Source organism: Pleurodeles waltl, chromosome 3_1 (assembly GCF_031143425.1).
Source record: "Pleurodeles waltl isolate 20211129_DDA chromosome 3_1, aPleWal1.hap1.20221129, whole genome shotgun sequence".
Lineage (NCBI taxonomy): Eukaryota > Metazoa > Chordata > Amphibia > Caudata > Salamandridae > Pleurodeles > Pleurodeles waltl.
In genome coordinates, this window is record NC_090440.1 from 1,478,545,070 (window position 1) to 1,478,570,621 (window position 25,552).

A 25,552-nucleotide genomic window follows, 5' to 3' on the forward strand; every position below is an offset into this window, starting at 1 on the left:
GGTTCTTCTCCAGGATGTGTCTGTGACAAGAGTGTCTTGTCAAGTAATGTTTCTAGTTGGTAGAGTCAGAGACCCTTCTTAAATACCAAAATGTGCCTTTGAAGTGGGGGAGACTTCAAAGACTGGCTTAGAAGTGCACAAGGTCCCCTTTCAGTTCCATCCTGTCTGCCAGGGTCCCACTAGAGGGTGTGGCAGTCCTTTGTGTGAGGGCAGGCTACTGTCCTTTGACATGCAAGTGTCAGAAACTTCCCCCTCCCAGCCCAGGAAGACCCTTTAAATATGCAGATGTGTGCAAGTGGGACTGAGCATCATGTGTTTAGGGTTTGGGCATGCACAAGGTAGCTGTCAGCTAAGCCTAGCCAGACATGGATTGGAAGGCACAGAAGGATTTAAGTGTAGAGAAATGCTCACTTTCTAAAAGTAGCATTTCTAAAATAGTAATATAAAATGCAACTTCACCGTTAAGCAGGACTTTGTATCACTATTCTGGCCATACTAAATATGACCTGGCTACTCCTTTCAGATCAGGATCTACTACTCAAACAGTATATGAGGGTAGCCCTAATGCTATCCTATGAATGGAACAGGCTTTACAGCAGTGTAAAAACGAATTTAGGAGTTTTACACTACCAGGACATATAGAATACACATGTTCAGCCCTGCCTTTTACCTACATAGCACCATGCCGTATGGGCTACCTTGGGCCTACCCTAGGGGTGACTTATATGGAGAAAAAGGGGAGTTTAAGGCTTGGCAATTACACTTAAATGCCAAGTCAAAGTGGCAGTGAAACTGCACCCAGGCACTGCTGAGGTATGCCTGAGACATGGTTAAGGGGCTACTTATGTGCTGCAGCCAATTAGTAGCATTTAATTTACAGGCCCTGGGCACATGTAGTGCACTTGACTAGGGACTTGCAAGTAAATTAAATAAGTCATTTGGGTAAGAGCCAATGTCACCATGTTTTAAGGAGAGAGCATATGTACTTTAGCACTGATCAGCAGCGGTAAAGTATGCAGAGTCCTAAAGCCAGCAAAATGAGATCAGAAAAAGAGAAGGAGGAAGGCAAAAAGTTTGCGGGTGACCCTGCAGAAAGGCCATTTCCAACTTGTCCAGATTGTTATTTGGATGGTTTTAAGGTCTGATGACCCCCCCAAAGATGATGTCAACTCGTTTTAGGCCTTGTAACTGTGTGCCTTCTTAGGACAGTGGAAGAAAAGAATAACTTGTTCACCAGAGGTGTGGAATTGTAGGGTTGTCCGGAGGTGGAAGTTGCTTGAACAGGAGCAGAGAATCAGGCGGTGAAAGTATTTGTCAGCTTGGGATGAAGCCGGACAGCTGTCAGAGAGGTAGGCCTGTCAAGTGTGCTGTGTGGGGCAATCTTGGTGCACTGGAGGCGATGGCCTGCCAGGGGGTATGAATACTGATCACAGGGTGTGCAGGGCTGAAGGTGGAGTCATTCATCCGCTCGCAATTCTAGTGCTTGTAGTGTGTGCAAGGTGCTCGCTAAAATGAGCTTGAATAACCGACTTGATGCTTCTTGGTGCGGCAGAGTCCTGTGTCTGCTGAAGCCAGGGTTAAGCTTAGATAAATTCAGTTACTTTTTGTGGTACACCTTGCAAGGGAATCTGGCTGTTGCTTGACCAAGGCTCACAACCCAGCCAACAAAAGACCCAATTTCTCACATGCAACAGTAGGATTGGCAGGTGATAGTGTGCAACTAAAATTAGGTAAAAGTAATGATTGTTGGAAATGAAATTAGGTATTTTTTCTAGGCTGACAGTTACTACAGAAAATATGTTCAAAAACAGAATAAAATCAAAACACTGTTGCTTAGTAGGAAATATAAAGACACACTAATACATATTGGTAGACCAATCGCTTCCTTTTCACTTGCCAAACCCTGAAGCAAACAGTCCAGTGTCTCCTAGCGTTAATCACTCTTCGCCCAGTGCTTCCAAAATGCTCCAGCATTCTTGTCTTTTGAAGAATCTATAGTCCTCAAGATTCTTCAGGGAGCTATTGCCTCGGCTCTCAACTGCATGGTAAAGAAAATATTTCTGCCTTCTCGATTTCACACTGGGTTTGAAATAGAAGGATGGTGAAGTTCTCAACTTTGGACTAGCAGCATACACTGCAAAACAGTAGATTCGAATTTGCATCACACTGAACCATAAGACACAGCTCAAGTTGAGATGTTTGCTGGGTAAGTATCCCGCCTCGTTGGTAGCTACGTTTGAAGCAAACACGTTTTGGCTGCTGAATTTTGAAATTGGTAAAGCTAAAAACACTATCTCATAACTGCATCGGTGCATAAAATAAGCAGACACAACCTCCCACAGGATCTCATAGAGGGTGTTATTCCCAGAACCATGTATTTTTAAATATGATCACATAAAGGAAAGCCCACACAACAGGTGTAGCCCGGCAATCACAACAAGCAATGTTCCCTTGCACAGAATTGGTGACTCGTGATAGCACACTGCATTCTTCTTCCTAATCCAAAAAGTATAGCTGGGCAATAGTACTTTGAGGTACCTGTTTCATGAGTAAAATGTTTTCATTGGTCCTCTCGATGCTTTTATCATTAAAGCTTGCACTGTTATTACAAAGTGGAGCCTTTTCTTTATTATGAAACCTTGCATTTTTCTAGGTTTATATCTGTTCTCTGTGAGATCACTAAACTATGTTAAAAAGCACTTCAACACTTGTCAGGGGTAGTAAGCGCTATAGAAATGCAATTACAATACAATTGCCATGCTTTACCTGTTATGAGTAGGGTTTGTACCCAGACATCGTACATCAGAGGATGTAGCTTTGGAGCTGGGGAACTAGATTCTAGTCTTGGCATCCGCTCAACATCCTGTGACTGTGGGCAAATCACTTAAACTCTTTAGAGATTATTTACAAGCCCTGTGAGCTGCTGGTGCATCACTTCTTGTGATGCATCAGAGGCACAGACCATATCTACAAGGCCACACAAAGCCAAAGTGGCTTTGCGTGGCTTTTCATGGCGTTGTAGATATGTTGTAAGGCAATGTAACGCAAGTCGCTGCATTGCCTTACAGCGCATTAGGGAGGACACATTTGCAGCACACATAGAAAGAGGAAATGCCTTCCAGGATTGTTTTTGTGCAAGAAGGTGCCCCTTCCTGCACAAAAACAATGCTGCTGAAAAGGCAGACACCGGTTCCATGGTGCTAAGGGGCCTGCGTTGCCACAAGGCAGCAATTTGTGCACCATCACAAGAGGAAAGGCCAGAAATGCACTGTACCTTGTAACTATGGTGCATTTATACCCTTTCCATGTGGTGTGGGCAGCGCAGCAAGTTCACTAGCTGCGCTGCCCTTCGCCATGGAGTTTGTAAATATGTCTCACTGACCAAAAATTAATGTGTAACTGGTACTCAGGTAAGGTTCTCCAATACCTTTGTTCGAGTTACTGCTATATAAAATTGCAATTAAAAAAGTAAATGAAGCATCATGGAAATTTGTTGTACTTCAGAAAAAGTAAAGGGATTTTGCACCATCAACTTGAAAAGAAAGAAATCCAAAATAAAACCAATGCTAAAAAAAAACAGAGTGATCTCCAATTTCTCAGTAATATTTTTAATTACTGGGAGTCAGCATGATAATGGACCTTAGAAAGAAAGACTCCTCAGCTTGGGTGTACTGGATTAGGCTCGTAGGTCAGGGACACACAACTAGAGACAGTGTAGAGTGCACGATCCAAGATATGAGACTGATACTGAATGAGCACATGACCATCTCTGCTCTAGCCATCCTTTGTTGGGAGCACCCACAGCAAGGCCAGGCCAATCTTGCTCTTAGACTCTATGGCTAATGCTGCCACGCATCGAGCAGTAAGGTGAACAGATACACCCTGCACACGGCTCAGTTTAACTGAAACATCACAAGTGTATGTGGTTACAGCGTGTCACCTTGTGTCATAGAAGACACTAGGACACTTAGGTCTCAACTCCAGCTCATCTCCTCTCTAAATGAGAGTGGAAGGCTATGAGCCTTGTGGTAACACTACCCTCGTCCAACTATTCACAAAGTGGGGTTGGTCAGTCTTTCTATGTGATCGCATCCTACCCGTGTGAAATCTCAGAAAGGTGCACCCTAGCTTACTCACACACAGCCACCAGAAGCACATGACTGGAGCCTGATTCACCCAGGTTGTTTTCATTCAACAAGGCTAACTACATTGTAGGTGGGTGTGGCCCTGCACCTCAAGCCACAGAGACCTAGGTCTGATATCAGATCAGCTCAGCAAAAGCTGAGGAGACACATCTGCATAAGTTCATTTGCCTGTAAAAAGCATCTCTCTGAATGGCTAACCCAGTGAGTGATCACCTGGGAAGAGAGTATCAAAATAATTTCTTCACAGAAAACATAGGAGACAGTAATAGGGAAGAAGAGCTCTGATGCACCTAACATTAATGAGACACTACTGATTGCCCCCCACCAGCGTGGTGTTGACTCGCTCACCACATGCAGCCTTTCCATGTGAATCTGTGGCGTAAGGAAACCCTACCTAGACTCCCTGCAAGGAATGGTGAGTGAGTCCTTGCAATACCCATAACCTTGAGCTTACAAGCTGAAGGGCCCCTATTTTAAGTTTTGAATGCTAAAGGAGAGAGGGGAATACGGGGGAGGTGTTACACCCCTGATGTGAATGTGTGTAGTTGTACTTACTGAGACCTCCTGATCTTTCACATGCAATCTACTCAGCAATACAGGAATGTTTTCATGCCTAATTCTTTCCGTATCAATCTCCGAGTGTTAAGTTTGCCGTAAACGTGCATGTTTGCATTACAATGTGAATTTGTAAACATTGTGGGTCATTGTCCATGTTGCACCGCCACTGCATAGTACAATGTGATGCATATTTCCACTTTTGCTCCGTACTGCACAGGTGCTACTTCAATATAATCTACGTGTAGTGCTAAATGTACTGTGAGTAAGAGAAAAACTATATTCAATATATGCTTGTTCTTTAATCTCTTTAAACAGATATGTGACTCAAATAGCACCAGAGCAAGGACTCGATTTCCAGTAAGGGCCCCCAGCCATGGAAAGCTTTGCCCTGAAGACACACAGATAGAAGCCTGCGTTCTGAACGAAAATTGTTTTCACTATCAATATAATATAACAGGTAAGAATAAACTGGTTGTGTCACTGGATGCCTATGTGAGGGAATTAAATAAGATATGTTGCTAGTGTGTTCATTTGGGACTATGCAGGTTTAAGTCCAAGATAATATATTTTCCCAGAACAGAAATGTGGTTGAAAATCAGATGCTTAGGCTATAAACTGAAATTCCTAATGTGTTTAAGACAGCATGTTTTGTAGATGAAATGAACTACTGTTATTTGGTGTTATCCTTTTAATTGAGGACCAACTTGAATGCCCTGTTCCTTCTGTTTGTTTCCTAAAGGGTTGGCAGCTGGCCATTGGTGCCCCTCGAAATGTTCTTGTCTGGGCTTGGTGGTCATAATGGCAGTGACAGACAAATATAGTAAACAGGGCTCCCAACTCCATGCTTATTTTCTGCAATTCCCACCGATGTCCAGCTTATCAATAAAGAAGAGGCCATTGAGAACTGGGACAACAGTTTAACCATAATGTCTTTGTAGTTTGTAGCAAACATGATCTCACCTTTTATTGAAGTAACGTTAATGCTAATGGGTTTTTCATATCCTGCATCACAGGTCCTGTAACTTGAATGCTGCTAGTGGTCCTGCAGCACTGATTGTGCCACCCATATAAGTAGCCCCTTAAACCCATTGGTGCGTGTGTCGACCAATGGCTGACACATGCACACCCTCCCTGGTGTGGGTCACGATCAGTGGCCAACGTCAGGGAGTTTTTTTTAAAATCCTCCGGTGCTTTATACCAGACGATTATTATTTACTCCCTCACGAGATGCGGTAGAGCTTACGCGTCTCCCCCCGCCCTCCCTCCTGCCCATCTGTGATGTCAGCACGAGGCACTCTGACTTCACAGTTTGCCCACTGCAGCAGCAGAGCAGATGAGGTGAGTGTCCTCTCCCCCCTCTAGTGGGGAAAACAGGCCAAAATGGTCTCCCCAGATGCCAGGGAAGTATCGATGGAAAGGGGAGAGTCTCCCCTTTCCATCGATGTCTTCCTGGCACTGCTTCCAACTGTGGATTGCAGTCAAGCCTAGGAAATGGCACTAGGCCCCAGGGATTGCATTGGGGGTCGGCCTCCATGTAAGTGGGCTGCCCCCGTGGGGGCAGTATAATTGTTTTTAAAAAGGGTATTCTTCCTAGTGGGGCGATCGGGCCCCCCAAGGGGATACATTTTTTTTGTAATTTTTTTTTTTTTTTTTAAATGGCACAGACCGGCCCATATGGGGAAATGATTTATTTTTTAATATGTGCAATCGGCCCCCAGGGAAACCACACATATTGAAACAAGAAGAGAGAGATAGAGAGACTGACACTGTCTCTCTCTCTCTCTCTCTCTCTCTCTCTCTCTCTCTCTAGTGGAAGGGTTTCTGGGTGATAGAACCTAGTGAGAGCCCCAGAGGTCACTCCATCCTGGATTTCCTTAGATGTCTAGTTTTTAAAAATGTACAGGTTTGGTGGGTTTCCCTAGTTCCCTAGGTGCTGGTGGAGCTAAAGGCCAAAATCCAGAGTTAGGCACTTTGCAAAAAAACACATCCATTTTCATTGGAAAACTGTGATGTATCCAGATTGTGTTTTGGGACATTTCCTGTCACAGGCACTAGGCCTACCCACACAAGTGAGGTACCATTTTTAGAGATGGGAAGGAATGCTGCGTGGAAGTCAGTTTGTGGCTCCCCTACGATTCCGGAACTTTGGAGCACCGAAATATGAGGAGAGAGTGTTTTTAGCCCAATTTTGAGGTTTGCAAAGGATTCTGGGTTGCAGAACCCAGTGAGAGCCCCATGGATCACCCCATCCTGGATTCCCCTAGGTGTATACATTCCAAAAATGTACTGGTTTGCTAGGTTTCCCTCAGTGCCGGCTGAGCTAGAGGCCAAAATCCACAGCTAGGCACTTTGCAAAAACACATCTGTTCAACACAGTGGGATAAAAGGCCCAGCAGCTAGAGGGTTAACCATGTCCTAGGCCTGCTGTTGCAAGGTCTGTGTGGGCAGTTTCACTTCTACTTCAACTTGACAGTTAAAACTACTTGCAAAGCCTTAAACCCCCCTTTCCTACATATAAGTCACCCCTAAGGTAGGCCCTAGGTAACCCATAGAGCAGGGTGCTATGTAAGTAAAAGTCAGAACATGTACTTATGTGTTTCACATGTCCTGGCAGTCAAGAACTCACAAATTTGTTTCTCACTACTGTGAGACCTGCTCTTATTATAGGCAAGCATTAGACCTGCCCTTATATACTTTTAAGTGGTAGATTCTGGTCAGAAAGGATTAATTTAGTATGGACAGAATGGTAATGGAAAATCCTACTTACTGGTGAAGTTGAATTTAACAATATCATTTCAGAAATACTATTTTTAGAAGTTGGACATTTCCCTGCACTTACTTCCTTCTGTGCCTTACAGCCTGTCTCAAATCCACGTCTGTGTTGTGCTGGTTGACAGCTCCCCTTGTGCATTCCACCAAAACAGCCATAAACACAGGACACTCAATCCCATCTCCATTCATCTGCATACTGATTGGGTCTCCCTGGGCAGGAAGGGTGGAGGGGCCCTCACTACACTTCAAAGGCCAGTGGCCTGACCCCACACAAAGGACTGATAACCCCCCACACAGATCCTGCCAGACAGGACTGGGTTGAAAGGGGAACGTGTGCCCCTCAAAACCACTCTTTGAAGTTTCTCCCACTTCAAAGGCACATTTGGGTGTATATATACTGGGTTTTTGTCCCACCAAATCAGACACTTCTGGATCTAAAACTGGATTCTGTCAGAGGGACTGCCTGACTGACCAAAGGACTCATCAGGACTGCTTTGCTGGAAGGACTGCTGCCCTGCTTTTCGCCCTGCTGCCTGCTGGCCCCTGACTCTGCTGGAAGGACTCTGCCTTCCCCAGAAGTGCTCTCCAAGGGCTTGGGTTGAGCTTGCCTCCTGTTCTGAAGTCTCAGGGCCAACAAAGACTTTGTATACTAGCTAGCTCACCCACTTCAGTGACTCCAGAACCAGCGCCGCTTTCTGACGCTGCTCCCTGCTCCGGCTCTGTGATCCTTGCTGAGCGCAATGACCACGGCCTGCAACTTAAGCCCAACGTCGCTGTAATGTCACTGAAGTCCTGCAGTGTTATCGCAACACTGCAAAGTTGATACATCACATCTTTTTTTTTTATATTTTATTTTCATTTCAGGTATACATAAACAGAAAAATAAAACATGAATTGATCTTCTGTAGCATCTAACCTTAACAATCAATTTTCTTTGGCTAGTGCGATCAAGATATCCTTGCTATCAGTCTTCGTTCAATGAAACATTAATTCAAATCTCTTTTCCAATTATAGTCACACCAAGATTTCTGTCATTATTTATATTGCACATACTATATTCACGAGCATTATTTTCATATAACTCCCTGCCTCCCCTGTTCATGGCTTATCACTCCTCTAAATACTGCCATATGGCTGAGAATCTTTTCATACTCCTGGCACGTTTTGAGTATGCCTCCTCATATTTCGTAGTTGCTAGCATTTTATTCTACCCGTTCTGCATGGTAGGAGTCATCTGAGTGCGCCATAGCTAAAGTATTAATGATCGAGCTACTGCAAAAATAATTGCTATAAAATATTGTTGGTACTTTGCTAGCTGACGTGTTTTCTCAGAGACTCCAAACAGCACTAGATTTGAATCTTGCTCAATCCTAAAGTTGGAGGTGTAATACATTACCTCCTCTATTCCCAACCAGAAAGTAGTTAGTTTGGGGCAGTCAAAAAAGACATGAAGCCAATTCCCCCTCACATCCTGACAGCAGCGAAGGCATTGAACAGGAATTGACAGAGACATTTTGTGTACCTTTTCAGGAGTGTAGTAGGCCATCCATCTAGAGAGAAATGACATTCTTTTATAATTAGCTGCCCTCAAAGATCTATAACCTATTTCGGAAAAAATTCTCCACTCCTCATCAGACATTAGAAATTGTGTTGTTCAAAGAATAATATCCCTGAATTCTGTGATTATTGCCGAAGCGGGTTGTTCCACTAGCAATCTGTACCAATTTCCTGTACCAAATACTTTACTTCTGATTAGAGCCCTCCATATTGGGTGTTGTTGGGTGCTTTCCTGGGGTGAAATAGTATTAAGAAAGTGGGAGATCTGAAGAAAGCTCAGAAAGAGTCTAGTTGCCATATCGTCAAGTCTGATTTCCAGCTCTTCCCAAGTGATGTATCTATTTCTTAATATAAAATCCCCCATCTCTTTAAACCCTCTGCTTTCCCATAGGGCTGTCACTGCTTCTGGAAGGCATAAGCCAAAGTATTTACACTCCTGTATTTGTATATAAATATAACCTTGTGGTATTTGATATGTTTTACATAAGATTTCAAGTCCTTTACTAAAGTCTTGTATATATTTATATTGAGTTTTTTTGGGGGAGTTTTGTCATTTTTATAAAAGCTGTGAGACCTATTGCTGATTCTACGATCATTCTATGGAAAAAAAATATCCATAGTGCCTTTGATAGCAAAATGTTATGCCAATATATCCTGCAATGCAGCCAATATATCCTGCAATGCGGCCTGATAATGAACTTGAAAATTAGGACGTGCCAAGCCCCCTTGGCTTCTATTTAGCTGCATAAATGAAAACCTGACCCTTGTTTTTTTTTTCTCCATATAAAAAGTCTTATCATGGAATCTAGTTCAAGAAAATCGGAGCTATTTATTCTTATTGGTACATTATTGAATAGAAAAAGAAAGAGTGGGAGAATTGACATTTTGATTAAAGAGATTCTCCCTATCAGAGTCAATGGTAAAATTATCCATCTATTGAGAAGTACTTGCACTTTTGCAAGCATCCTAACACAATTAAGATTAAACAAATGTCCATAATTTTTCGTGACATAAATTCCCAATACCTAACAGGTTCATATAACTTGGCTTTCTGTTGCAAAGGAGGGGAAGATTCTCTGTTCCTGCATTAAACAGGAGAACCTCTGCTTTGTTTTCATTAATCTTGCATCCCCCTATTTGCGTGAACTCATTAATCTTATCAAGAACTCTTTGTACATTATCAATCTCTGGTTTTAAATATAAAATGATGCATTCAGCAAAGAGTTTAATTTTAGGCATATCTGGTACTGGTGCAGTAATTTCCTTCGAACAGCATATTATCTGTGCAAGAGGCACAATGAAAAAGGCAAGGAGTAGAGGAGAATGAGGATATACCTGTCTAGTACCTCTTTTAATCTGTATTGTTTCTCTCACTTTTGAATTGATAACAATTCTAGCCTGGGCCCCCTGATACAACTGCCTTATCATTAAAGTAAATTGCAAAGGGAAGCCAAATTTAGTTAGGCTGTGTACCAAGGCTTCCCAATTAACTAGGTCGAATGCTTTCTCTGCACCTAACATTATTACTACTGCGGGGGTTATGTTGACAGAAAAGTAATCAATTGCCTGTAACAAAAAGTTTGTATTGGATGTCATCAACCTGCTGGCTACAAAACCGTTCTGATCTTTATATTTTAATTGCTGTGCAAGTGGTGTGATCCTGATAGCCCAGACCTTTGTTAAGACTTTATAATCTGCATTTTGCAGACTAATTGGGCGATATGCGTCAGGTTTCAGTGTATTTTTATCTTTTTTCAAAAAGCTGACTATTGTTGCTTCTTTAAATGTTAAAGGTATTTCTGCTTCCTCAAGTATTGCATTACATAATTCTGTCAAGAACAGTGTGAGCTCTTCGCGGAAAGTTTTATAAAATTCTATTGGAAAGCCATCGCCACCACAAGCTTTTGCACTTGGTATTCTCTGAATAGCTCCCTGAATCTCTGACGGCGTAATCTTCTGAGATACATCGTTCTGAATCTTTAACAAAATTTTAGGTAGCGTGATGGGGCTATAATACTGATTTAGCTGTGAGAGTGAAACTGTATAGTCTATCTCATAAATTCTAGAATAATGTGACATAAACACTCGAGCCATAGCCTTGCTTCATTGATAATTGTACTAGTCTCAGGATCCTGGATTTAGTGGATTGTCTGCCTTTTGTGGTTTATATGAGTGTTCCAAGCTAAGTGTTTACCTATCTGTTGACTTTTTTCATAAACCTGCTGATAAGCCCTTGAGCTAGCTACTTCTTCCAGAATAAAAAAATCCTTAATCTGAGCCCTTTTTTAGTTAAGAATATGCCTTACCACTTCGTGCAGATACATTCATCTGTCACCTTATCTATTGCCTTCAGTAGTTTTTTTATTTGTGACTCTCTCCTTCGTGTCAGCGCTGCTTTAATAGAAATGATTTGCCCCCTAGCTGTTGCTTTAAATGCTTCCCATACATTAAACAGGAATGCAAAATTCCGATTAAACTGGAAGAATTCACGTATGAATTTTCTCATGTCTGAGACCCACTGCTAATTAGTTAGCAAAGATCTGTCAAACTGCCATCTGGGTCTCTCTTTGTTAGGCAGATCCAATTCTACTTTTGCTATGACCACGGAAAAAGCATTTGCCCAAATATCTGAGTCTAGCTTCTTCAACAAGCGGGATACTAAAAAGAAATCTATCTGGGAGGCAGTCTTATAACGGTGTGAAAAGCAAGTGTATTGAGTGGCAATGGGGTGTCCTTCTTGCCAAGGGTCTGTTATCTGGAAATCACTTTTCATTACATTCAGATGTCTTTTAGTTTTAGTGTTTAATTTGCCTTTTTGCCTGGTTGGAAGCATCTAGTGTTGTATCTTGAATATAATTAAAATCACCTCCCATAATCAAAGGGCCTGTGGCGCTCATTGCTTTATTATAAAGTTGTATTATTGGCTCTACTTCATCCGTAACTGGACCATAGTAATTAACCAGATTAATTTGAGCTCCTGATCGTAAAACTTTGAGCCAGATCCGCCTCCCCTTGGGGTCTCTAATGACGTCTTTTATAGCCCAGTCTAGTCTGTTACTGAGATATATTGCCACCCCTCTACCTGCAAAGCCATATGATGCAAATAAAGTGCCCAAGAACTGTTTTGGAATATATATTTTGGGACTATTACATTTTAGATGGGTTTCTTGGAAGTAACAATTTTAACATTGCCTTATATATCTTCCTATTTGAGATGCCATTCGCCATTGCAAAAAATGACTTTAAGCTTGACCATTCCTATTGGTTAGTTCGCTCATCATCCTTCTTTAACCAAGGCCCTATGCTACTTCTTCAAAAAACCTGAATTTTCTCAACTTAAGGGACCTCATTCCCTTTCTTCCCCCGTACCTCAACTTACCCCCTGCCCTGATGAAACCCAACCCCCCCTCCAAAGTGGCCTACACCTGGGGCTCTCCCGTCTGAGCGATCTGGGACCACTCCCCATCTCAACCCTTATAATCCCCCCTGGGTGCCTTGACATGCCACCTAGTCACCGAAAGCAGTAGAGGGTATACCTAAATAACATAGTGGTAAAGTGTGCTGTATTTCGTGTAAAATACTCAAAAACATATTCCCCTGATTAGTGTCCAGATCAGCCAGCCATTTCCATTACATATTGAGTGTAACAGAGTTTTAGCCACCATCACTGTATGAATTATGCTTGATCGTCCCTTAAAAATAACTTTTAGCTTTGATTGCTGGAACAGATCAACCTGGGTGCCAGCTTTCTGAAATGCTGGAATGATTTCTCTCAATGCTCTTTTCCTTTGAGCAGCGACAGCAGACATGTTGGAGAAAATTTTGAAAGTATAATCACCATGAATCTGATGTACTCTACACTTAATTGCTTGAAATAAAATTCGTTCTTTGATACGATAGTCGCCAAAGTTTACCAGGATTGTGCGAGGATATTTGGCGTTGGGGGATTGTGTGCCCGGAACGTGGTGAGCAGGCATAATGGAAAGGTCCTGATGATTATCCACTAAATCTGTGAGTACATGTTGTTTAATAAGATTCGTGATCAGTTCTATAGTAGTCTGCCCATTCTTATGCCCTTCCGGCACCCCTGTGAATCTTAAATTAGCTGTGCGTTAGTGGTGTCCCTCTTCATCCAGGTGAATATGTAATTTCAGAAGATCAGCTTGACATTTGGAGACCATGGGCGCTAACTGGGCACTGCCGTCCTCCAAATCTGAGACTCGCTGTTCTACCTCAACTATATGTGAATTAAGTTGCTGAATGTTGATATTTATTGAGTTTAACTGTATCTCAATTTTATGATTCTCTTCAGTTTGTGAAAGTTTAAGGACTTCTGTTCGTTTAATATTTGGAGGGGCTAGGAATCCGGAGGCTGTGAACTTGGCAGTGGTGTCTCCTGTAACCTGTAAACGGCGTTATCTGCCCCTCCCCTTGTCGGCCCTGCTGACATACCCAAAATTCCACTTGGCTCTTAGAATTCCTGAGAGGGACAGTTTTGCATGTCTCTCTCACAAAGCTTGTATCCGAGTCATTTAGAACTGGTGGAGGGAGGCTATCGTCCACTGGTATTGGGGTATGCCTGAAGGATTGTGGTCCCGAACAGTTCTCCTTTGAGCCCATGCCACACCCAGCAAATAATGGCTCTAACTCCTTCAGAGTGCAGCCACCCTCATCAGGATTACCCCTTTCTGGTAGTGAGGTTGGGGTTGGAGTAGTTTTTAACTGATTACCTGGATCAGGGTTTACCAAATTAGCTTGCTGTCCTCTCTATCTTAGTGCTTCATCCGCTGTCTCAATGGATTGGTTTGCTAACATGTTAAAATCACTGAGGTTTGGCTGATCTGGGCCCGTAGAGTTGAGGGCCATGCGAGATTGAAAGTTAATATTAGCTGTGAACTGAGGTCCAATTATGCTTGTGGTAGGCTCATTATTGGCTATCTTATCCAGGGGTAGAGGGTACTTATTTTTAATACTGCGCAATGTCTTTAAAGATTTTGAAAACAGAAGGCCCTTGTTCTGTAGATCAGTATATGTCAGTATTGTAGAACCTCTTTCCAGGTAGCCGGAGACACCTGAGGACCACAAGCCTCACCTTTGACTCCACAGGCCACCTCTGTGATTCCCCACCGTGCTCTAGCAGCATAGCGGGAGGACCTAATGTTGTTTACCTCTGGGAAAGGCGAATCTGTTGGTGAAACTTGAAGCTCTGATTAAATATAGTTAAGAAGGGGAGACAGGAAAGCCATTCTAGCGCTGGTGGCCCCTGGTGACCACTGGTAGCCCCTGGAGGGGATATTTCACTGTAAGCCTCCCCGTGCTGCCTGACGTGCCTCGCCAATACCAACCTCTCTACTCCTTTCGGGAGGGCGGGGGGAGAAAGGCTTGATCGTGCCTCGTCCTTCAGAGCTCCCCCCGCCTCTCCCCCGTACCTTGCTGGTGAATTTTGCTGCATGCTCAGAGCCAGCCGTAGAGCCATAGGTCCTCATTGTCCGTTGGGGCCATCGCGCCATCCAAAACACAACTCGAGTGGCGCGTCTGCGAGCGTCAGCATGTCCGATGCAGTGAAACGCTGCTCCCCTCACTGTGCGTTCGGTTCCTCAGCCGCGGAGCATGATGGGAGCTCCAGATGCGGCCGCCTCATGTCGATACATCACATCTTGACTGGCTGGACTCATCTACCCTGCTGGATCACAAGGAACTGACACCTCACCACCAACGCCGCATCAGCTACCCTGCAACCAGACAGAACTGATGCCTCACCTCCCCTGCCTCACAGTAAGAAACTCATGCCGCACTTCCCCGGTAGCCAAAAGGAACCAACGCCACACCAGCTCCAGCGACTCCTCACCTCGCCAACCCCTTCAATGTATTTGTTACATTGTTTTCAAAGGTACTGTACCTTGGGGATCGTGTGACTCCGTGGCCTGTGCAGCAGTCCCTCGCAAGTGGCTTTGGACAGTTGGGGACAACTCTGTCAAAGACATTGTAATAACCCTAGTTGGAGCTCTTGGGTTTCTAAGCGCTTTATTGGGATTTAATCTTAAAAAATTCATATCTTTTCTTGTGTATGTTGGATGTTTGTCAATTTGGTCTTATTTTACTCAGATAAATATTGGCTATTTTTTTAAGCTGATGTGGAGTGCGTTTGTGATGTTTTCACTGTCTTACTCTATGAGTTTTTGCACAACTCCTTTACACTTTGCCTTCTAAGTTAACCCTGCCTGCTGTATGCTAAACTATTGGAGGGTGAGCACAAAATAATTTGGATTGTGCTGTGACTTACCCTCACTAGGATTGTGGTCCCAACTTGGACAGGGTGCAGACCTCTGCCAACTAGAGACCCAATTTCTCACAAACAGGAAACTCAAAAGTCAATCAACAGGCAAGTTAGATTTCTGGTAAGCAATATAAGTGGAAATATAATGGACTGTTTCGATTGGACACTCTTTGTTTTCTGTAGAAATCTCACAATTCCATAGATTATAGGAACATTTTGTTGAATGACTCAATCCAAGCTTAGTAGCTCAGTTGGACAATTTCTATGTGGACAAGTGAGCCCAGAATCTTCATTGGATTAGGCGTGTGTCACAAATGTAAACTGCACTTTCTGAAAGTTGCCTCTGTAAAAAGCACAGCAGGTCTCCACTACATACCATAGTATTTATAAATATTTTAATTGCTAAGTGTGTACATCAATACGCCTGTTGCCGCTGTCTGACCGCAAAGATGCCTTAGTGAAAGATACTCATGCTCTTTCTTTGTCATTCTTTAACCATTCTCACCCTTTTTATTCAGGTTTTCCCAATAGGAGCACATTTGAAATTCAGTATTTTCTATTGTGTAATTTACAAATAGGCAATTTTTTGCTCTCGCCATGCCTGCTTATTTATATTGTATTTCTCTTGGTTGAAAACACCATTATTTGTTTTTATTTGCCATAGCATACTTTACACATTCCATTACCCAACAGATCATTGAGAATATACATGTAGGAAGCTGAAATGAACTATTTTGCTTGGAGTTATTTCATTTAATGTGCAATGATTTATGACCATCATAGACAGTGCTAAAGTTTCTCTCGAGATGAAAAGATTCAAATACAAGTTAAAAAAAGATGCAGCAATTCTTGAAAACTCAATCTGCAATGTCCCTTATCAGCTTTGCTGAGGGAAATGTCCCGAGGACATCTAGATATTTCTCTCTAATTTGCTCTACTGTCTGTCATTTACTCAGGAAATTGAATACTCCGAGGCAATTGGCAACTTCTGTATTGCTGTCTGCACATCTATTATGCTTTTCCGCTTAAAGCCAAGACATGTCTCTTTGCTTAAGCAAAAATCAGTCATTCCTCCAGATAATGATGCAAATTACTACAGCATAATTCCTTATGTCAGAGTTTATGTTTATTGAGAATTTAACCAAAGTTTCTGCACAATGCTTAATCCATTCAGCAACAAAACGTGCCACTGATAAGTAGATTCACCGATCCACAACACACGATGTCGTGACATTTGATAAATTAAACCTTATCATAAAAGTTGCCTTTTATATCCTTACTGTGCTAAAAGGCTAGGAGTAATTACATCACCAAAACATGAATGTGCTGCAGTAAAAAAAAAAAAAAAAAAGAAACATAATATAAACATGAAAATAGGATTGCAAAGCACACCGCATATTTCCAGTCAACTGAAGCCTTAATCTTCCCTAATAATTTTAAAATTTCGAAAATTACTTTGAATGGTCTTTTAAATTACCGCCTAGAGTCAACTGGTTAGGTAGTGATATTATTGTAATAATCTTTAGATTTCTCCAAGGTAAAACAAAGGAAATGCCACCAATCGCTCTTGCCCATGGAAATGAAATTTCAGCTGGCGTTTGACTATGATATCTATTCAAGGTGTGTGATAAACTCATATAGATAGGCTCCTCCGTTTTTTCATCTTTATTTAACGTTTTGACTGAAATGCCACATACCTGCAGAGAGGGTTGGTTACTTATACAGTTTTGTATCAGAAATAATATGCAATTAAAAGCATCATACATTTTCAATAGGCAATCTGGTGAATATATGTTGTATTTAAACGATTGAGAATCTTTTCCAGCTTTAAATTAGCAATCACATTTATATGAGGGTGATTCTAAGATACTACGACACACAAGTCAGAGACATGCCAGGTCCCGAAAACAACAAACCTTACGTTAAGCAACAAATCATCAGCAATCAAAACCCCATTATGTTAAGTAGCTTGGATTGGGGAAAAATGGTACCATATGACCATGTCAGTTTGGCTAATCACATGTGAAAACTAGAGTTTTTGATAGTGTAAAGCTCTTCAGTCTCGAAAGCATGTCTCTATTTCTTATTTCCCTGTCATTTAAACCTTAAGAAAAGGCGAGCATTTCGTGGCAATTTAAAACGTGTCAATACTTTTGAAGGAACAACCTTTTGGACAAAAAACACAGGATCCTGGGCAAACTGGTCAACAGGTTTCAAAAAAGTACATCTGAGTTCACTTTTCAGTAGCTTGGTCTGAGCGACAATGCACACCTTTAAATCTCGCTCTGAATCATCATGATTTAGATTTTTGTATTTCTGTATACTTCACTGTACCCACACTATACGATATAAACCTTTGCACCACATAACTATGTAATTAGGCACGCAATTTTGGATAAAAATGTAGAATATACTGAACTATCGCACATTTTATCACTTGCAGGTATATAATAATTAGAATTACAATTCGTCATATCGTTATATTTCAAGTTTTCACCTGGAATAATGAATGCTATTTTTATGAATATACTTCTTTTTTTTTTTAAAATTTCATACAAACACCTAGTGGGCATACCCTTTGTATACAGAACAACAACATCGTCCGATGTAAAAGTATCACCATCATCAAGCAACAATAATAGATAGAAACATGACATTACAAGCCTGTATGGAATCTTTTGATTATTTCAGTGAAAACATATCCTAGTTGTCCAACCGCTGCTATCATGTATCAATATCAATACAGTCCGGGAGACGTTGTACAATAGTAACAAAGTCAAAGTAATGAAAAGTAAACAGTGAACAGTAATCAGTAAGTGTTAGACTTTTCATCCTTGGCGTGGTCTCCCTTAACTTTTTGCCTCTGTTCCCCAGGTTGTTGATGTGTGCTGGACTCTGATTTTGCTGTTTTTGTTACTCTGGGCACTTTACCACTGCTAACCAGTGCTAAAGTGCAAGTGCTCCTGTTTAAATTGTATGTAAGTGGTTCATCCATGATTGGCATATTTGAATTACTAGTAAGTCCCTAGTAATGTGCACTAGAGGTGCCAGGGCCTGTAAATCAAATGCTACTAGTGGGCCTGCAGCACTGGTTGTGCCACCCACATAAGTAGCTCTGTAATCATGTCTCAGACCTGCCCCTGCAGTGTCTGTATGTGTATTTTTACACTGTAAATTCGACTTGGCAAGTGTACCCACTTGCCAGGCCTAAACCTTCCCTTTCCTTACATGTAAGGCACCCCTAAGGTAGGCCCTAGGTAGCCCCAAGGGCAGGGTGCAGTGTATGGATAAGGTAGGACATATAGTAATGTGGTTTATATGTCCTGACAGTGAAATACTGCCAATTTTGTTTTCACTGTTGCAAGGTCTGTCTCTCTCTCATAGGATAATATGGGGGCTACCTTTAAATATGATTAAAGTGTAGATTCCCCTAGAGAGTAGATGGACATGTGGAGTTTGGGATCCCTGAACTCACAATTTAAAAATACATCTTTTAGTAAAGTTGATTTTAAGATTGTGCGTTTGGAAATGCCACTTTTAGAAAGTGAGCATTTTCTTGCTTAAACCATTCTGTGACTCTGCCTGGTTTGTGGATTCCCTGTCTGGGTCAGTTTGACAGTTGGGTTGTTTTTCACCTCACACCAGACAGTGACACAAAGGGAGCTGGGGTGTGATCTGCATTTCCTGATTAGCCATCTCTGCTAGGAGGGAGGGGTGGAGTGGTCACTCTCATCTGAAAGGACTGTGCCTGCCTCTGACAATGCTGTCTCCAGCCCCCTGGTGTGTGTCTGAGGCCTTGCCTGGGCAAGGCAGGATTTCACAAGAAGGTGTGAGTCCCCTTTGAAGAAAGGTGACTTCAAAGACTAAAATGGGTATAAGAAGGGCACCCAAACTTACAAACTTTAGGAAACACTTCTGGAACCAAGAGGAACCTCTGCCTGGAGAAGAGCTGATCGCTGAGGAAAAAGTGCTGCCCTGCCTGTGACTGTGCTTTGTGGAGCTTTCCTGCAGTGCTGCTTCTGCCAGAGTAAGAGGGCAAAGACGGGACTTTGTGTGCCTTCCATCTTGAAGAAGAAATCTCCAAGGGCTTGATGTAGAGCTTGCCTCCTGTTGTTGAAGTCTCAGGGATAGCAAAGACTTCTTCCTGCCAGCACCTGGAGTCTCTGGAGAGACCCCTACTCTGCTCTGTGGTGCCCTTCCAGTTCCTGGGACCCTGAAAGGAGAGGCTGGCAGCCTAAGGACAAAAATACACGCACCGAGCGCCGTGCGGAGAAAAGATCGACGCGAATCCGATCGCGGCTGAGAAAACGACGCGACGCCGGTTCCGCAGCTGAGAAACGACGCCGCAGGAAACGCGACCGAAAAACCGACGCCCGGAGCAGGAGAAACGACGCGCAGCATCGCTGACGGAGGCTGAGAGATCGCACCCTGCGCCGCGGGACTTTCGGATCGTCGTGTGGCTGGCTTTTTCAACACGCACCGCCGTGCCGAGTTGTTTTCGACGCACACAGCCGTGCAGGGTTACTTTCGACGCACACCGCCCGTGCGGGGTTATTTTTTTTGACGCAAACCAGGTACATTTTCACGCTAGCAGCGCTAGTGTGGTGTTACAACTACCTAAAGACTCTTTTTATTTTAAACCTTTAAAAAATCATAACTTGACTTGTGTATGTTGGATTTTTGTCGCTTTGGTCTTGTTTTGTCTAGATAAATATTTCCTATTTTTCTAAACTGGTGTTGTGTCATTTTGTAGTGTTTTCATTAAGTTACTGTGTGTGTTGGTACAAATACTTTACACCTAGCACTCTGAGGTTAAGCCTACTGCTCTGCCAAGCTACCAAGGGGGTAAGCAGGGGTTAGCTGAGGGTGATTCTCTTTTATCCTAACTAGAGTGAGGGTCCTTGCTTGAACAGGGGGTAACCAGACTGTCAACCAAAGACCCCATTTCTAACATTGGTGACCAGCGGTCGGGATTTGGACTTGTATTTGTACTTGACATACAGTAATTAAGTGTACACTACTGTTTTGATCTCAGACCACTACGTGACCACATACTACTAGTCTTGTGATTTTTGTTTTTTTACTTGGACTGTTTTTCTCTGCATTCAGTTTCTTTTTTTTCGCTGATCCCGTGATTGACTTTTCTGGAACTTCATTTGAGAACTTGCTTTTCTGTTTTTGGAACTGTGCATATTTTTTTAACCTCTCATCATGTCTCAGTCTGGAGATGCCCTAGCTGAAGCTGCCTTTGACTTGGAGAAATTGGAGAGCTACAAAGTGGCTCAGTTGAAGCAGTTTTGTAGTAATGTTGGCTGTCCCATTAAGAGCTCATCCAAGAAGGATGAGCTGCAAAAGGCGCTGAGGGCCTGGGTGACAGCCAAAGCAGCTGAGGGGCACACAGATGAGGAGCCAGAGGGGGAAGAGGAGTTGCAAGTCACTCACACTGATGTAGTGGGTGGGCCTGCTATGTCTCAGGGGAGAATCTCCAGGGCAGGTAGCAGTGTGTCCTCCAAGAGTCTGACACCTGGAGAGTTACAGGACAGACAGGCAGAGAGGGAGTACCAATTGGAGCTGAAAAAGCTCAGTCTAGAGGTGGAACAGAGGAAGCTGGCCCTTGAGGAAAGGAAGATAAACATGGCTCATGAGCTCAGTTTAAAAGAGATTGATCAGAGGAGTCAGTCCAGTAGGGATGGTGGCAGCAATTCTACAGTGCAGCCTGAGAGAAGGGTACACATCCCAAAAGACCTTGTGAGGGATTATAAGAGGGAGGATGATATCTACTTGTGGTTCAAGGGTTATGAGTCAGCTCTCCACATGAACCTGGTCCCTGAAGCTCATTGGGGGGCAGCCCTGTGGAAGCATTTTGAGGCAGAGGGGAGGGACACACTGACGGCCTTAGGGGATGCTCAGAGTCTCACCTACCCTGCCATGAAGGAGGCCTTACTTACCAGGTATGGTCTCACCCCTGAGCAGTACAAGGAGAAGTTTAGATCCTACAAGAGAAAGGAATCCCAAACATGGTTGGAATGTGTTGATTCTTGTTGCAGGTCACTGGATGGTTGGGTGAAGGGCAGTAAGGTAAACACGTATGAGGGGCTTTACAATTTAATTGCTTGGGAGCACTTGTACAGTTTATGTTTTCCAGAGCTGCGCCAGCACCTCATTGACAGCAAGCTGACTGACCCCAGGAAGCTTGCACAGGAAGCGGACCGCTGGGAGAGCACCAGGGTCCAAAAGAGGTATGGGGGAGACCACGCCAAGGGTGGGCAGGGTCCCTCTCAGAAGAAAGGGGGGGGTAAGGGCAAACAGGATGAGTTCTCTAAAGGGCCCCAAACTGATTCCCAGGGTAAGGATTCCCAACCCCCCAGTGAAAAGAAGCCATGGTTCTCCAAAGGGAAGCCAATGGCAGGTGGTCCCCTACGTAAGTGCTATTCATGTGACCAGGTGGGTCATGTGAGGGGGGACCCCAAATGCCCCAAAAGTACACCGGCACCCACTGGTGCACCGTCCCAGGGTTTGGCCAGTGTAGCGCTTGGGGAGGAGTTGGTTTCAGGTGGGTGGGAACCAGCAGAAATGACCCTTGTTTCACTAGGGGACAGTGAGATGGTCCAGAGAAACCTAGTGCCTGATAACACTAAGAAGTACAGGCAATGGGTGACCATCAATGGACAGAGGGTGGAGGCTCTAAGAGACACAGGAGCCAGTGTGACTACAGTGAGGAGTCACCTGGTGTCTGAAGAGCAGATTGATCCCCGGGTACTTCACCAAGTAGTTGCAGTAGACAATTCTGAGCGCCTCTGCAGAGTGGCGCAGGTTCCCTTTGAATGGGGGGGGGTCTCAGGTTCCTGGAAAGTAGCTGTGAGTCCAACCATGCCTGTTGATTGTTTGCTAGGCAACGACCTGGAAGATTCCCCTTGGAAGGAGGTGGAACACAGGTCTCACTTGGAGATGTTGGGTCTGCCTGGGTGGGTATGCGTATCCACCCGGTCTATGGCAGCCAATCAGGGTAGTCAAGAGCCCCTGGAGCCTGAAACAGTGGCCCAGGGGACCGCCAAGAAGAGGAAAGGCAGGAGGCACGGGAAACCCGCCCCAGAAGTTCCCACGGTCCGGGAGGAGGCAGAGCCTGAGGGTGATGCCCCGGAACCTACAGGGGAACAGGTGGCTGAACTGGGGGAGGTCCCTGAGCTGTCGCAGTGGCAGCAGGAAGGGGGACCCACCAGGGAAGTATTCTGCACAGCGCAGAAGGAGTGCCCTACTCTTGAGGGACTGCGGCAGCAGGCTGCAGCCCAGGCGGCTGGCGGGGCGCCAGGTACTCACCTGATTTATTGGGAGGATGGCCTCCTGTATAGTGAGCCTAAGGTTCCTGAGCCGGGGTCAGCTCGTATGCTGGTGGTACCCCAGGGCTTCAGGACCTTCCTACTGGGTTTGGCTCATGATGTGCCTTTGGCAGGACATCTAGGGCAGGACAAGACCTATAAGAGGCTTGTCTCCCACTTTTACTGGCCCTTGATGAACAAGCAGTCAGCTGCTTATTGTAGATCTTGTCAGACTTGTCAGGCAAGTGGCAAGAGTGGGGGGAAATGCAAAGCTCCCCTCCAACCTTTACCGGTAGTCAGTACTCCCTTTGAAAGGGTAGGAATTGACATTGTGGGGCCTCTGGATCCCAAGACAGCCATGGGCAACAGGTTCATCCTGGTCTTAGTGGACCATGCCACACGGTACCCAGAAGCTATTCCTCTAAGGACGGTCACCGCCCCCGTGGTGGGACGTGCCTTGATGGGGGTTTTTACCCGCATGGGGTTCCCCAAGGAGGTAGTATCTGATAGGGGTACAAACTTCATATCCACTTATATGAAGTCTCTGTGGAAGGTGTGTGGGGTAACCTACAAGTTCACCACCCCTTACCACCCCCAAAGTAATGGTCTGGTTGAGAGATTCAACCGCACCTTGAAAGGCATGATTCAGGGCCTGTCAGAGCCCTTGAGGCGTAAGTGGGACGTCCTCTTGCCATGCCTTCTGTTCGCTTACAGGGAGGTGCCTCAAAAGGGACTTGGCTTTAGCCCCTTTGAGCTCATCTATGGCCACCCTGTGAGGGGACCGCTCAGTCTGGTGAAGGAGGCTTTGGAGAAAGCTCCTAGTAAACCACCCCAGGATGTATTTAGCTACATGCTGGCACTAAGAAACCAGACTGCCCGCTTCAGGAGTCTCGCTCAGGAGAACCTGGAAGCAAGCCAGGAGGATATGAAACGGTGGTACGACCAGAATGCCACTCTGGTTGAGTTTCAGCCTGGACAAAAAGTGTGGGTCATGGCACCAGTGGAGCCTAGGGCTCTCCAAGATAAGTGGACTGGGCCTTTTGAGGTGGTGGAAAGAAAGAGCGAGGTCACCTATCTGGTAGACTTGCAATCCCCCAGGAACCCCTTGAGGGTCCTACATGTCAACCGCCTCAAACCACACTTTGAGCGAACTGAGCTATCCATGCTCCTAGCGACAGATGACGGGGTGGAGGAAGAGAGTGAACCTCTTCCTGACCTCCTGTCTGCAGGAGAGAAAGATGGGTCTGTGGAGGGAGTGATCCTCTCCCCCTCCCTGACTGAGGAACAGCAGAGGGACTGTCGCCACGTGCTGGGACAGTTCGCCTCACTGTTTTCCCTGATCCCAGGAGTCACACACCTGTGCACACATGATGTGGACACTGGGGACAGTACACCTGTTAAACATAAGGTTTACAGGGTGACTGACAGGGTGAGGGCTTGCATTAAGGAGGAAGTCTCCAAAATGTTAGCCCTCAGGGTTATTGAGCACTCCAGCAGTCCTTGGGCCAGCCCAGTGGTCTTGGTTCCAAAGGCTGCTGCTCCTGGTGCCACTCCAGAACTTAGGTTCTGTGTGGACTACCGGGGTCTCAATGCGGTCAGCAAGACTGACGCACACCCCATCCCCCGAGCTGATGAGCTCATTGATCGGTTAGGAGCTGCCAAGTACCTCAGTACGTTCGATTTAACATCTGGGTACTGGCAGATTGCCTTAACTGAAGGGGCAAAGGAGAGGTCAGCATTCTCTACCCCCGATGGGCACTTCCACTTCAATGTGATGCCCTTTGGGATGAAGAATGCCCCTGCCACCTTTCAGAGGTTGGTCAACCAGGTGTTGGCAGGACTGGATGAGTTCAGTGCCGCCTACCTGGATGACATTGCTGTGTTTAGTTCCACATGGGAGGAACACCTGCAACACCTCTGGAGAGTGTTAGAGGCCCTGCAGAAGGCAGGCCTCACTATTAAGGCGAGCAAGTGCCAAATAGGGCAGGGTTCTGTTGTGTACTTAGGACACCAGGTGGGGAGTGGCCAGGTGGCACCCCTACAGCCTAAGATTGACACGATTCTGGCTTGGGAGCCTCCCAAGACCCAGACTGAAGTGAGAGCCTTTTTAGGTCTCACAGGATACTATCGGAGGTTCGTTAAGGGATATGGTACCATTGTTACCCCCTTAACTGAGTTGACTTCTAAGAAGCAACCCAAGAAAGTGATCTGGACAGAGGCTTGCCAGAACGCTTTTGATGCCCTGAAGGCTGCCATGTGCACAGCACCTGTGCTGAAGGCCCCTGACTACTCCACGGAGTTTGTTGTACAGACAGACGCCTCAGAGCATGGTATTGGAGCAGTACTCTCACAGCTGAATGAAGAGGGCCTAGATCAACCCGTAGCCTTCATTAGCAGGAGGTTACTACCCAGGGAACGTAGGTGGAGTGCCATAGAACGTGAAGCGTTTGCTGTGGTCTGGGCACTGAAGAAGCTAAGACCCTACTTGTTTGGGACTCACTTCCGAGTTCAGACCGACCACAGACCCCTCAGATGGCTAATGCAGATGAGGGGTGAGAACCCAAAACTGTTGAGGTGGTCCATTTCCCTACAGGGGATGGACTTTACGGTGGAACATCGACCCGGTACAGAGCACGCCAATGCTGATGGTCTGTCCAGGTTCTTCCGCCTTAGTGATGAGAACTCCCATGAGGTTGGGTAGTTGCTCCCCACTTTTAGCTGGGGGGGACACGTGTTAGACTTTTCATCCTTGGCGTGGTCTCCCTTAACTTTTTGCCTCTGTTCCCCAGGTTGTTGATGTGTGCTGGACTCTGATTTTGCTGTTTTTGTTACTCTGGGCACTTTACCACTGCTAACCAGTGCTAAAGTGCAAGTGCTCCTGTTTAAATTGTATGTAAGTGGTTCATCCATGATTGGCATATTTGAAT

The 25,552-nt window shown here is 44.7% G+C and overlaps 1 protein-coding gene across 1 annotated transcript in view; it reads left to right on the forward strand.

Moving 5' to 3' along the window:
- Window positions 1-25,552, forward strand: part of THSD7B (thrombospondin type 1 domain containing 7B) — a 2,268,639-nt gene that overhangs the window by 1,970,922 nt on the left and 272,165 nt on the right. Inside the window, exon 19 of the mRNA XM_069225078.1 lies at window positions 5,019-5,160. Within this exon, the coding sequence (XP_069081179.1) occupies window positions 5,019-5,160 (142 nt within the window). The remainder of the gene's footprint in view (window positions 1-5,018; window positions 5,161-25,552) is intronic.